General features: G+C 44.9%; 1 protein-coding gene across 3 annotated transcripts in view; it reads right to left on the bottom strand.

Moving 5' to 3' along the window:
• The window catches only part of AGL (amylo-alpha-1, 6-glucosidase, 4-alpha-glucanotransferase), a 137,183-nt gene that overhangs the window by 74,727 nt on the left and 47,348 nt on the right, over nucleotides 1-15,108 (bottom strand). For all 3 annotated transcript variants that reach the window (XM_030207631.1, XM_030207629.1, XM_030207630.1), the window contains exons 8-11: nucleotides 14,405-14,531; nucleotides 11,523-11,625; nucleotides 11,332-11,429; nucleotides 10,242-10,381 (exon numbers count right to left, since the gene is read on the bottom strand). In XM_030207631.1, the coding sequence (XP_030063491.1) occupies nucleotides 10,242-10,381; nucleotides 11,332-11,429; nucleotides 11,523-11,625; nucleotides 14,405-14,531 (468 nt within the window). The remainder of the gene's footprint in view (nucleotides 1-10,241; nucleotides 10,382-11,331; nucleotides 11,430-11,522; nucleotides 11,626-14,404; nucleotides 14,532-15,108) is intronic.

Raw genomic sequence — 15,108 nt, 5'->3', positions numbered from 1 at the left:
GTGGGATTCTCAGCTTTTCTATCCTGCTAATTTCCTGGCAGAACTATAGCGGGTTACAATATTCAATACACATTAAAAATTCATATTTCAAAATATTTAAAGTCTTCAAAGTCTTCCTAAACAAAAGAATCTGAAACATCATGGAACTGAACAGGAAGAGAATTCCATAACTTTACTGCATAATAACTAAAGGAACTACTGAAAAAACGTTTGTATTGGCTCTTATTAACTGCAGGAAGAGCAAGATTCAAAGAATAGCTTCTTTGAGAAGGCCGGCCTAATGTTGGATATAAAACTAGAGATAAATAGCCCAATGGGCACCGGTAACCAATGCAGTTCTCTAAGCAATGGTGTAACAATCAAATCTCTTTTGACAAAAAATTAATCTCGCAGTGCAGTTCTGTAAAAATTGAAGTGGCTCTGAGGACTGAAGCCCCAAAATTGGCTTCTGAGCGCGCCACAACGTCCACCCTGTAGTGCTTGGCAAAGGTACGCAGCATCAACCACGTCACCTGGAGCGCAGGGCAGTGTGGAATACTGTACACAAATTCGCTCCCTTTCTGGTGGGGGGCCCTGGTCGGAGTTTTCTCCGATGATACGATGGTGGTGGTTGATATCAACAAGCAAGGCAGGGCCAGCAGCCGTTCGATGGCGGTGGAGGCAGCCTCCATCATGAGATGGACAGAGAAAAATCTTTGCTTTTTGGCAGCTCACATCACTGGACCCTTTTAATGTGGAGCAACTTGGACCCGGGAGAATAACTATCCAGCTAGAGTTTTCAATTGATAGCGGACTAATGGGGTTCTCCACCTCTGGACTGGATGGCAATGAAAAGGAATGCCAAATTGCCCAAATTCTTCAGCCATTGGAAAGAACCGGGCTCGATGGGGATTGATGCCCTACTACAGCCCTGGATGGAGACATCTACTGTGTGCGTCTTCCCTCCTGGCCCATGGTAGATTGCACTGCATCAGGGTCGAATAATTCTTGTAGTCCTGGATTGGCCCCGGAGGCCGCAGTACTCGTACCTGATTCAACTGCTGGATGGGGGTCCTCTCCGTCTTCCACAGGTACATGACCTACTGAAGCAAGGTCTGGCACTCATGGAGAATCTGTACCCTTTTGGTTTTACAGCTTGGCCATTGAAAGGGCTCAGCTGAGACAAAGGTTATTCTGATTCAGTCATTGCTAACTCGTGTCAGGCTCAAAAATGCTCTACATCCATGGCATATGCGAGGGTGTGAAGGGCATTTCAGGGCTGGTGTACTGAGTGTGGACTTTCTCCCTTTTCTGCACAGATCGCACACATACTAGCATTTCTCCAGGCAGGTCTTCAGAAAGGATTGGCATTAGGTTGCGGCTTTAGCCTGTTTCAGGGGCCAACTACATAAATATCTCTTGTGGCTCACCTGGATATCATTTGATTCTGGTGGAGAGCAGGCCACTTGCGGTCTCCCTTTTGCGGGCCATGTCCAGAATGGAACCTTAATTTAGTCTTTTGGGTTCTTCAGAAGCATCCTTTTGAGCCACTCCAGGCGGCTTCCTTGAAAGATCTTATGTAAAACCCAGCGTTCTTGGTGGCTGTTGAATCAGCACATAGGGTTTCAGAGATTCAGGCTCTCTTGTTGAGATTCCCTTCTTTGCCTTTCAGAGGCAGGGATCTCTACCAGAAGAAAGGAAGGAACCATGTGCAGTGTTATCAGCATTTCATCTCAACCAATCTGTGGAGCTTCCATCCTTTCGCAGAGAGAAGCAGTTCAGTATTATTCCTTGAATCTTTTCGATGTGCGTATTGTCCTCATTCAATATCTGGAAGTCAAGAATGAGTTTTGCAAATTGGGCAGACTGTTTGTGCTTTTGGTAAACAGATGTTTTCCAAGCCCACAACTGCTACATGGCTGAAGGAGACTATCACGTATGCTTCTTTGCTTGCTGGGAAGCAGACTCCTCAGGCCTTGTGGGCTCATTCTACAAGGCATATAGCAACATCCTGGGTGGAGATTACCTTACTATCTTCGGAGGATATTTGCAAAGTAGCGACATGGTCAACATGGTGAAATTAGGCCTTACCTGCTCATTTTCTTTCCTCTAGACCCTCCAGACCGGTCAAGACGCTTGGGTTATGCACGCCTACCAGCAGAGGGAGACTGAGAACACTAACTTTGAACTCTGTACATATAACCTGTGCCTAATCATATATATCCAGTATACGACTAGCTAAGCAGAGAAAATCTCAACACACAATTGGAAACTAAAAATAAACCCTTGTATCTGGAATCCCAAGGAAAACCGAAGTGTGCTTAAGCAGACCAAACGCAAACAGCGCCCCGTACTGCACCAGTCTAGAGTCAAGGAAACCTCCCCAACATTGACCAAAAACTAAAGAAACAGCCATAGCAGGACACAGGCTCAAAAAAAGATATCTGACACAATACGGGCGGGCTCTTGACCAGTCTGGAGGGTCTACAGCAAAGAAAATTAGCAAGTAAGGCTTAATTTCACCTTCCTCAGCAACCCTCCAGACTGGTCAAGATACTTGGGAAGTATCAAAGCAATATAAGATTAAGGGCGGGACCTCCAAAACCCAGAGGTCAACACAGCAGCTCCAAAGCCGGCATCCTCCCTTGCCTGGACGTCAATTCTATAATGCCGCACAAAGGAATGCATAGAAGACCAAGCCGCTGCCTTACAAATGTCTTGCGAATAAAACTATTTTCTCCGCCCAGGAAGCAGCTACCCCCCCCCCCCCCCCGGGGTAGAATGCACCATAAGTACCGATGGCACCACACGTCCCTTCAACAAATAGGCCGAACCAATAGCCTCCTTTAACCACCGAGCAAGAGTAGCCTTGGAGGCCGCCTCACCTCTCTTAGGACCTCCAAACAAAACAACCTGAGGCCCGAAAATCCTGAGTCTTGTGCAAGTAAGAACGCAAAATGCGCCTAACATACAACTTGGCCAAGCAACATTGAGAAGGATCGCCCGATCGATCACCCAACATTGGCAAAGAAATCACCTGATTCATATAAAACGTGGACACCACCTTGGGCAAGAAGGAAGGCACTGTCTGCAACGTAACTCTCTCCTTAGAGAATGCCAAGAAAGGCTCCCTACAAGACAAAGCCTGAAGCTCCGAAATTCTATGCGCTGATGAAATGGCTACTAAGAAACTGCCTTCAGAGTAAGATCCTTCAGGTGCTGGAATCCAAAGGCTCAAACGGAGGACCCACCAGCACTTCTAAAACTAGGTTCAAATCCCATGGAGGAACCACTGGACGATGCGGCGGGCGGATCAACTTCACTCACTTCAAGAAACGCACTACGTTAGTAGAGGCCGCTAAGGATACCCCTTGAACCTTACCCCTGAAACAGGACAAGGCTGCCACCTGCACTTTCAGGAAAGACAGTGCGAGGCCCCCGTCTAATTCGTCCTGTAGAAACTACAAAACTTCCGCTATTGAAGCATGCAAGGGAAGATAATCCCGCTCCTGGCACCAACTCTTGAAGATTCGCCACACACGCACATAAGCCAATGAAGTAGACCTCTTATGAGAACACAACATAGTATCAATTACTCTGGGAGAAAAACCTTTCTTCCTCAATTTGTGCCGCTCAAGAGCCAGGCCGTAAGCGAGAACGGAGCGGGACCGGCCATCTCGATCGGTCCCTGAACCAACCTCACCTCGGGCCCCAACGAAATCGGCCCCTCGACTGCCAACCGCACTGGATCTCCGTACCACGGACGGCGTGGCCAATTGGGAGCCACCAGGATCACTAGGCCCGAGTGTCACTCGATTCGCTGCACTACTCGCCCCACCAATGGCCACAGAGGGAACACATAGAGCAACTCGTGAACTGGCCACGGAACAACCAACGCATCGATCCCCTCGGCTCGAGGATGTCGCCGATGACTGAAGAAGCGAGGAACGTGGGCATTGTCGGCCGATGCCATGAGATCCATCACTGGATGACCCCATTCAAACACTATGTGATCGAAGACCGACTGATGAAGAGACCACTCTGCAGGATCCAACGTGTGCCTGCTCAGAAAGTCTGCGCTCATGTTGTCTACACCTGCCACGTGCACTGCCACGAGATCCTGAAGATGCACTTCCGCCCAGCTCAGTAACTCTGCCGCCTCTACGGCCAGCGCTCAGGTCCTCGTTCCCCCCTGCCGATTCACATAAGCGACGGCCTGGCGCTGTTGCAAAGAATCCTGACCGCCCTGCCTTCGAGAAGGGACTGAAAGGAATGAAGAGCCCACCGAATCGCCCACATCTCCAGCCGGTTCCTCCAACGACCAACGACCCTGGGCCACCTACCCCAGGCAATGACCTCCCCAGCCCCTCAGACTCGCATCCGTGGTGAGAACTACCCAGTCCGGTGGGCCGAGCGGCATGCCCTTCAGTAGATTCGGAGTGTGAAGCCACCAGCGCAGGCTGTGGCGAGGGGCCTCCAACAGAAGAAGCTTCTCCTCCAACTGCTGGGTCTGAGGAGACCATCAATCCAACAGAGCCCCCTGCAACTGACGCATATGGGCCCTGGCCCAAGGGACCACCTCTATTGCTGCCACCATTAGACCCAGAACCTGAAGGTAAGAACGGGCTGAGGGAGCCCTCTGCACACAGAGCTGCCGAATCTGACCCTACAACTTGGAAATTCGAGGACGTCAGAAGCACCCGACCTTTTGTCCGTGTTGAAACGCACCCCCAGGTACTTCAGGGACTGAGAAGGTACTAGCTGACTCTCGTGACTGTAAAAAGGATACCACCCGGACGGTCCCATCCTCGCTTTCCGATCTCGATTTGGCCCAAATCAACCAATCGTCGAGATAATGATGAACCAAAATGCCTTGCTCCTGCCACAACCACCATTACCTTGGAAAATGTGCGTGGAGTTGTCGCAAGACCGAAGGGAAGCGCACAAAAGCGGAAATGCTTCCCTAATACCGCAAAGTGAAGAAATCACTGATGCGCCGCCCGGATGGGAATGTGCAAGTAGGCCTCTGTCAGGTCTAATGAAGTCAGAAACTCTACTTTCTGAACCACCACAATAACCGAGTGTAAAGTTTCCATCCGAAAAGAGGGGACTTTGAGAGCTCCATTGACTCTCTTGAGGTCTAAAATGGGACGAAAGGAACCCTCCTTCTTGGGTACCACAAAATAAATCGAGTAACAACCCATTCCCCTTTCCCTTGGAGGAACGGGAACCACTTCTCCAAGGTCGATCAGACGCAACAGAGTATCTCGCACTGCTCTCACCTTGCGCCGAGAGCGACAAGGAGACACTAAAAAGAAATCTCAAAGAGGACCGTCGAACTCTAGCATGTAGCCATCGCGTACTACCTGCAGAATCCACTGGTCTAAAGTAACCTGGACCTACCTGTGGTAAAATAAACTTAACCGGGCACCGACGCGTACCAGAGGCTGGGCCCCCGCACCATCATTGGGAAACATGGACCATACCGGAAGCTCCAGAGGAGTAATCCCGGCCCCCACACCGAAAGGGCTGGGTCCTCTGGAAAAACCAACCCCTGGGCACTCCACTAGACCTACCCGGCCTATACTGCCTTGCTTCTCAAAAACATCTGCACACCGATGTCCCCCTGAAACCTGCCTTAGGACGAAGCTCCAGAAGACGCGGGACCTTAGCATCACCGAGTTCCCGCACCAACTTATCTAACTCCTCCCCAAAAAGCATAGAGCCCTCAAAGGGGAGCAAACAAAGTTTTGACTTAGAAGCTGCATCAGCAACCCACCCCCGCAACCACAGGGCTCGACGGGCTGCAACTGCTAGGGTCATGTTCTTTGCAGACACCCGTAATAAATCGTATAGTGCATCTGCCAAAAAAGATGACCCCCATCTCCAACTTTGCCAACTCCTGACCCCAGGATGCCCTATCAGACTCCGGGGCATCCAAAAGCCTCTCGGCCCAGCGGAAAGACAAACGAGTTACCAGACCTCTACAAACAGAAGCTTGCAACGCCAAAGCCGATAAATCAAAACTCCGCTTAAGAAAGGATTCCAACTTTCTATCCTGAGGATCCCGTAACGCAGCACCACCATCCACCAGGATAGCTGTGGCCTTAACTGTCGTTACCACTGCATCCACTGCAGGAGGTTTCAAAGAACCTCTATCCTCCTGAGGAAGAGGGTAGAGTTTGGCTATGGCCCGAGCCACGTTACACGGTGCATCTGGGGAAGTCCACTCCTGCGCTACCATGTCCCTCAGATCTGCGTTCATGGGAAAAGAGCGTGGGAGCCGCCGAATCCCCTTAACCAGAGGATCCTCCTGCTTCCCATCACCCAGCGGAGCCTCCGCAGGCTCAAATTTTAAAGTAGCAGACACCTGATCAATAAGCTCAGATAACTCATCCCTGTGAAAACTTCGAACCACTGAAGGGTCCTCGCCTGGCAAAGAGACCTCTTTGTCCTGACAGGACAGAAACACCTCTTCCTCTTCCAGCGCACTGAGATCGCACTCCGAATCTGGGAGAGAAAAAGTCTCCAGGTCCTCTGACCAGTCCAAACGCGAACTCTTAGGTAACACCCCCCCCCCCAGTCCCTTGACCAGAGGGCTCCGAGCGAGAAGGACCCGCATTCCAGGCTTGGATTACAGCTCAAATAAAGTCCGGAGGAAACCCCATACCACCTGAGGCTTCTAAAACTGCAGACGGACCCGGAACAGGGATGTCTTGCGCAGACTGCATCGGCTCTGAACCAGCGCAGGACGAGTCCAAGATGGCGGCAGTTCCCGCCAAAATTGGGACCGCTGCTGTAACTCCCGCTTGTGCCGCCTCAGCCCCATCTAAACATGCGGCAGGAACCTCCGCCACTAACAGCGGAGGCGTGGAGGAAGGAGGCTTGGGCTCCCCACAAAAACGGCACTGACCTCCCAGCGCGTCTAACCCTCGACGCGCGCAAAACCGGCAATGGAGGAGTTTCCCTGACATCACAAACAGTGGGGAAAGATAAAAACCAAGCTTTCTAAATCTGTGCACACAAACCCGCACACGGGCTCACCGTGAGCCTCAGCTCTCCCAAGCAGCCAGAACAACACCGGTTCAAAACCGGAGCAGTTAAAAAAAAAAAAAAAAAAAAAACCTTATTTGAGCTCCGCTACTGACAGCAAGGCACTCAAGGCTGCCGCCCTACCATGGCAGCCAAGGCACAAGGCTGCTCAAGAGGGAGAGCCGGCTAGGGGAAGGGACCTGGCCACCTGGGTGTGACACCCCACGGGGTACAAAGGAGGGCCCCACCAACCCCAAGCACACTGAGAAACCAGGCACAGGGATTCCTTTTCTTTTTTATAAACTAAGGAAGAGAAAATAAGGCCAACTACCCTAAGAAAACCTCTAAGACCTACCAGACCGGACAAGCTGCACAGGCTGCATGTCTACCCTCTGCTGCAGACTGAGAAATACTGGATATATACGGTTAGGCACAGGTTATATGTACAGAGTTCGAGTTAGTGTTGTCAGTCTCCCTCTGCTGGCAGGCGTGCATAACCCAAGCGTCTTGACCGGTCTGGAGGGTTGTGAGGAATGTGTGCCTTTGCCAAGCACTACAGGGTGGACATTGTGGCACGCTTGGAAGCCAGTTTTGGGGCTTTGGTCCTCAGGGCAGCGTAGCTGCCAGGATCCCACCCACTCTAGGAATTGCTTTTGAATCTATTCCACAAGTAGCTGGAAGCTACGGAATGGAAGAAGAAATTAGGTCTCACCTTATAATTTTCATTCCATTAGTCCTTCCCATTATTCCAGAGGCCCGCCCGAGGTTTCTGAGATATTTAGTTGGTGCAAAGTAATGGTTCAAATAACAACTGTCACCTTGTATGGTGCTTTCTGCATATCTCTTGTTCTCTACAAGTTGTCCAGAGATGAGAGAGATCCACACGTTCTTCCTCATCTGGTTAGTGTTAGGTTAGTAAGTTAAGGTTGTTGTATTTAATCTGAGATTCTCCTTACTGCTTGTCTATGTAAATACTGAGGAGCTGGACTGGATGCCAAGAGAGAGGTCTCAGCTCAATTTTCAGTTCTGTATCTCCACTTGCTGGTTGATGGACACAGCTATCCTACAGGTTCTGGAATAGAGGAAAGCTATGCAATGGAAATACCTTGAATTTCAAAAAGATATTTTATCTTTCAACAGTTTTTATTGAATCAGCATGTTATACAAAAACAACAATTCCATATATGATAATTTACAAACATGACAAACATACGCATATGAATAAATCTCCCAGCCCTCCCTCAAATCTTTGTTACTATAAACCAAATGTTTGTGCTTTCACTTGTAAACTACAAAACTTCCCCCCCCCTTTTTTTAATTAATGTTGCCAATTGTGTAACATTGCAAACAACTCGTATACAAGCACTTAACCCATAACCATCTCCTCTACAGGCCCCTCCCCCTTCCCACCCCCCCTTCCTTGGTTTGGTCGTCCATCTTTTCGAGTTCTGCATACTTGCCCATACCAGATTATTCCCTATCTCCCTTACTACCCCATGGCAACCTATTCAGAATTTGACTGCGAGCTCTAGGTGATACTTTATTAAGATATGGCATCCAGATTGCTAGGAACCGTTCCTGTTTCTTTGGCGAAACCCTCACTTCTCTGGATTCCCATAACATGAGTTGGTGAAGTTTGTTCCTCCAGTACCAGTATGAGGGAGGCATGTCCGACACCCAATGATTAAGAATACATTTCTTCCCTACGACGCATGACTTACTTAGCAGTATTCGTTCTCCCCGTGTACCCACTCCCCAATGCCCCACAAGATTAAACATCATTCTTTCAAAAGTGATAACCTGTTGCACTCACCCGTGTGTTGATGAAAGATATCTGGATTATTTTTGTCTGTCTACCTGCCATGTTCCAGTTTTTTGTGTTAATCCAATTTTTTTTTTAAAGAATAAAATTATTTTACATTTTCTATTTTGCTTAGATATTTATGACATTACTGCAATACCACCCAGATGCCCTCTTTTATTAAATACTATTTATCCATTTTAGATCTGCAGAAATATCCTGTCTTCTGGGCAATCCAATGGCTCCAACAGTTAATGCTGTGCACCTCCAAACAGAAGATTCTCTCTTCAATTCCCAGATCAGTAGTTCCACCTCCTGGGTTGGCTAGTGTTGAAGAAGCTACAAAAGTCAGTGTTCACAGTCCAGGGAGTGGGGAGAATAATGTCCATGGCATTGAGTGACATATAGATAGCTAACTAGTTCATGATTATCAGATTCTGGAGGGCGCCATGCTTTACGTCCTCCGGCCCAGGACTGTCACTACAACAGCCTGACTAAAGCATTTGTGTGTTGAAGGTGATATAAAACAGAGAAAATCTTTGGGTAATGCAAATGAAGGCTCATACACCATATCCTAGCCTGATTTCAACTGAGAATGTACAATATCCAGCAGAAGTCGGCTTTATTATTTATTTTAATGCCAGCTGTTGTGTAAAGAAAATACATATTTTAAGCAGCCCTGAATATACATGTAGTACACTGACCATTACTGGCTATATGTCCAGTGGCTGAATATCGCTACGGCATGTACAGATTTCTGTTCCCACCCTAACTCTGCGCAAGCACTAGGCATATACTCCCTCATTCTATAACAGGTCGCCTAAAGTTAGGCGCCAATTGTGTGTGTAAGTTATAGAATACTAGCACTTATGTGCATAACTGTAACAGTTAGTACGGTGGTTCTCAAACCTGGTACTGGAGGCACCCCAGCCAGTCAGGCTTTCAGGAAACCACAATAAATATTTATGAGAGAGATTTGCATGCACTGCCTCCACTGCAGGCAAATCTCTCTCATGAATATTCATCCTGAAAACCTGACTGGTTGGGGTGCTTACAGGACCAGTTTTAGGAAACATGAATTAGTATATGTGCTAGGTCAATTGCTCATCCGTATTCTATAACTTTCGTGCACGTGTAAATTCAAAGGACATTCACATGGAGAGGAGCAAGGGCAGGCCCTGAACGTGTTTCCCATTTACCTTCCTGATTTTACTAAAATTAACCATGGAGTCTTAACAGATCCCCAGCCTGTAGTCTTTCTCTGCAAACCTCAGCTTCAGTTATCTGATGCCTCTTTGTTGGCTCAAGGAGGTATGCCACCTGGTTTAGCAAAGATTATAAAGTAACACAATAGCTTCCAGGGTCCTTTTACAAACAAGAAAAAGCTCAAGACATGCAGAAACTCAGATTTTAGGTTACATGTACCCACCTGGTTCAGCAAAGTTTCTCAGTGGATCATCACCCATGACCCAGCCATTATGAGCCATGAAATGACAAGCTTTATCTGGACGATGCATCAGAGTCTCCTCCTCTTCTAAGGTAATTTCTTGAAAGGGATATGTAAAATATCTAAACACAAATATAATTCAATATATTGTAGAACGTAGAAAAAAAGGGATAATGATAGAAACATATGAACAACTTTTCTTCCCCTCTGAAAGAACAGGCTACCCTATACAAGGAATCTGCCCTTTTTCTATAAAAACAAAAAATACAGTTGTAAAATAATCATCTCAGGTACAAACTTAGATTGTGAGCCCTCCTGGGACAGTGAAATATCCAGTGTACCTGAATGTAACTCACCTTGAGCTACTACTGAAAAAGGTGTGAGCAAAATCTAAATAAATAAATAAACTACTGTAAAACAATGTTGCCCACACGTTAATGGATGTTTTCCATAGACAGCAAGCTTGATAAGGCACATAAATGGTTGATGTCATCTAACGGGGCTGGGATAAAACTGCTATCAATCTACTAATTTTGCATTTTGGGAACCTCAACATTTGACTACTTTTTTTTGGCTATGAAAAAGATTATTGTGCTTACATCTCAGGATGGGTTCGCTGGGGGGGGGGGGGGGGGGGGTGTCTTAAGATTATGTTTAAGCAGTTTAGCTTGCCAACTATTTTCCTTTCTGTAATTAGTAGTTTTTCTTTTTCTGTCTATATAAAATTGGATAGCTCTTTGTGGGCTGTAGCCAAACATTAGTTATCATGGTTGAATGAATTGATATTATTTTGTTTTTCCTCATGTTTTTCAGCTTTTCTGTACAAGTATTCTCTTGACTATTATTTTGATACTTAGAGATAAAAAAAATAAAAGGTATGACAGCATTTATCACCTACATAAGCAGATTTCAAGGAACCAAAAATCATATTTGCTTCTAAAATGTAATCCACATTGAGCCTGCAAACAGGTGGGATGATGTGGGATACAAATGCAGCAAATAAATAAAATGCAGGATTCATTTCATTCCACCCCACCCATACTATGATTAGAAGACAGTGTAGACAAGATACCTTGTAACAATAGGATGCTTCTTAGTAACAGGACCTAGCTTAGGACCCTGGCCAGCCAATCTTTCATAAGATACATTTCCCAAGACACAATTTATAGCCTAAAACAAAAGAAATACAATTTAATGATACCAAAGCAGTAACGGAGGAGCAAGTCAGAACAAATGCATTACAAAGAGTCGGAGTAATATAACCTGCTCTTGATGGTAATTCATTTGTCTTAACTTCTCAGCATTTAGTTCTTCAATCCTCTTACGGAACCAGTTGCAACATTCTTCAATAGCAGCAGGACCATTGCTATAGAAAACAAAGGATATTCCAAATATTACTGTGCCCTCTAAATGCCTAGATTCTATTAGGGTCACTAGTAGATTCCATAAAAGGCAGTCACTACAGCTCGGTGTGGAAAGGTTTCTCAGCCATTATAAAACTACTTTCTGAATGTCACCATAAGTCTTTTCTAAGGTGCCTTTTACATGCAGAAAAGGTTCTCAGAAATATGTCTACGAAACCTTGAGTGGTGTAGAACGAGTAGAACTGAATCAATTTTTTACTCTTTCAAAAAGTACAAAGACTAGGGGACACTCAATGAAGTTAAATGGAAATACTTTTTAAAACAAACACTCAACAAATAGTTAAGGTCTGGAACTCATTGCCAGAGGATGTGGTAACAGCGGTTAGCTTATCTGGTTTAAAAAAAAAGGTTTGGACAAGTTCCAGGAGGAAAAGTCCATAATCTGCTATTGAGATAGACATGGGGAAGCCACTGTTTACCCCATGGAATCTTGCTACTATTTGGGTTTCTGCCAGGTACTTGTGACCTGGCCTGGCCACTGTTGGAAAAACAGGATACTGGGCTAGATGAGCCACTGGTCTGCCCCAGTATGACTATTTTTATGTTCTTATGTGTGGGAATACATGTGTAAAAAGTAGGTATACTGAAAGAGTGCATCTAGTTCTACATGAGTTGCACCTAGGCATTCCTGGGGCATATTTTGGACAGAGCTGTAATGTATACCTATGTTGTGTTTACAAAGTAAGCATTAAGTTCCACCTTGTTACACTGACATAGATGCCCCTCTTATAAAATTACACCTGCGGAGGGCAACTATACAGGACATCTAGTTCAAGACCATTCTGTAAAAAAAACCCAGTAGGCACCTACTTTTCTTTATGGAATGATTCACACAAGTGGCAGAAAACACGCCTACATATTAAGGCATGATCACTTATGCTTGCAGCTGGAAATCATGTGAATTATGGAGTAGCCGCCTAATGGTTGGTGCAATGGGCTGAGAACCTGGGGAACAGGGTTCAGTTCCCACTGTGGCTCCTTATGACCCTGGGGATGTCACAACCCCTCATTTCCCCAAAACCTAGGGGCTCATACTAAAGCTTAGCATGCGCTAACAGAATTAGCATGCACTAAATGATAAGAAGTCCATAGGTATAAAATGGGCTTCTTAGCATTTAGCGCATGCTAACGGAATTAGCTTGAACTAAGCCTTAGTAAAAGTGCTCCTTAGATAGTGAGCTCACTGGGGACAGAGAAAGTATCTACATATAATAAATGGTTGTCCTACAGAAAGGTCAAATCCAGGACCTTTTACCCTTTACTACAATTTGTGCGCGCACTGACATGGCCTGCCCATGCGTTGCCCTAACTCCATCCTTGCGGATGCACACTGGCAAGTATACACACCAATCAAAACATTGCACACACCCTTCCACTAGTCAGTGCCTACTTCTTTATAGAACACTAGCTTAACAGGTCATATTCATACCTATAATTTTAAGCACAAGCATTTAAGCTATAAGCATTTACAGCAGCCATACATCTGGTTAAATGCTAGTGCCTTGTACTCTATGTGCATTCTTTAACAATACAGGAACATAAATGTGCACCCTGTCCACACTCCCCCCAAACTTCACCTATGTGAATGCTCATCTGCAAAGTATCCGACACTGAATATTTGCACGTACTTATAGAATACCACATAGTTGGAAAATTTTAATTTACACACTTATGTGTCAACATCTGTGCATAAATGACTAATACCAGTCGTGACATTCATTCTTGCTACCTAAATTTATGCTTTTCTTTTTGGGGTGTGAATATATCAAGGAGTTGCAGTTTGTGTCCCCCAGCCAGACTTTTATTGAGATGGACAGACTAGATTATGGGAAAGAGAAAGATATTGTAAAATGAAGGAAAATCCAGGTGGTATCAAAGATCAGTTCCAATTGAGCTGGAAACCCAAGAGAGCATGAGGAAACAGTTTGGCTAAACACTCCACTCCCTTCTCACTCTACAAAATAAATTAGTTAAATGAATTTTTCACCGAGTTGTTCATGTAAGAGTCAGAGGTTGCTCACTTTGTATTCTTATCCATAAACTATTTTACAGTTTGTTCCAGATTATTTAGTGGAGTTATTCACTGTAGGAACAACAGTTTGTTCCCTTAGATCTAGGGACCGTTGCTTATTGCAGTTTCCTTCTGTAAAATATGTGATATTTAAATCCTTTCATACTTAAGGTTTTGTTTATTGCTCAGTGTAATGTTGGAATTCTTTCTTTGGAGTTGAGATTGCTGGAATCCTATTTGCGATTTCAAAAACTGCTAAAGGCTCACTTATTTTCTATTTAATACTATTTGTTTAATTTTTATGTATTGATTTAGTTAGATTGATTTAGATACAATTTTTTTTTTATTTTGTATTTCCTAATGATGGCCTAGTTCTGCATTGATCCTTAGTTGGTATATAGTGAATTATAAATTCTGTTGTATTGTATTATTGGGACAACGGAAAACAGTTGGTTTGTGTGTTTTATCATTCTGATAATATGAGGTAGTATTAATTCCTGCTAATTACCCCTATCATTATATCAGAATTCCACATAGGACTGCAAATGATCCTTTTTTTTTTTTCTTAAAGCCACTGTGACATCAGGTTCAGCTTATGAGAAGCAGAATACCTTTCACACAAAAGCTGTAAGTTGACAATGTTTGATTTGTAACTGGAAACTAGTGCTCTACAGTCCTTCAACATCATGATGGTAAAAAACATGGCATACCTGTGTGGTATGAATGTTGCCAAAGCAGTGTTCATATCCACAGTACAGCCAAAACGTTTAAAGTTGGGATCTTGAATGATCTTCAGATGTTGTTTTGGGTCAGCTTTAGCCACCTTTTTCCCATTATCTGAGAGAGACAAAAAAAAAAAAAGAAAGAAAGAAAAAAAAGATAAATATTAACTGAGCTTTTTAAGTTCTTCTCCAGTAAACAGTTTGCAAGAAATCCCCTGGGAGTTTTCACTAAAAGGGTTTCTCCAGCTAATTGTGGAAGTTAGCCAGATAAACCTCGAAAGTATAAAATATCCATCTCACTGCTGACCAGCTAAATTCTAAATGGGCAAGCTGTTGCCTGATTAAAAAGAGATCATGACTGAATATCTGCATTCTAGAGACTAGTGTGTTACATGTCACTGCACACTAAAAATGTAACATTATTAAGTCAAATTATTAAATCACAAATTTCTGACTGACTGGAGGAGTAGCCTAGTGGTTAGTGCAGTGGACTTTGATCCTGGGGAATTGAGTTCAATTACCACTGCAGCTCCTTGTGACTCTGGGCAAGTCACTTAACCCTCCATTGCCCCTGGTACAAAATAAGTACCTGAATATATGTAAACCGCTTTGAATGTAGTTGCAAAAACCTCAGAAAGGCAGTATATCAAGTCCCATTTCCCTTACTGTGCTATTGGTAATTATCAAACTAT

Source organism: Microcaecilia unicolor, chromosome 6 (genome assembly GCF_901765095.1).
Source record: "Microcaecilia unicolor chromosome 6, aMicUni1.1, whole genome shotgun sequence".
In the NCBI taxonomy this organism is placed as follows: domain Eukaryota; kingdom Metazoa; phylum Chordata; class Amphibia; order Gymnophiona; family Siphonopidae; genus Microcaecilia; species Microcaecilia unicolor.
The sequence above is the reverse complement of the archived record's forward strand: the minus strand, read 5'-3'. Positions and strand labels throughout refer to the sequence as shown.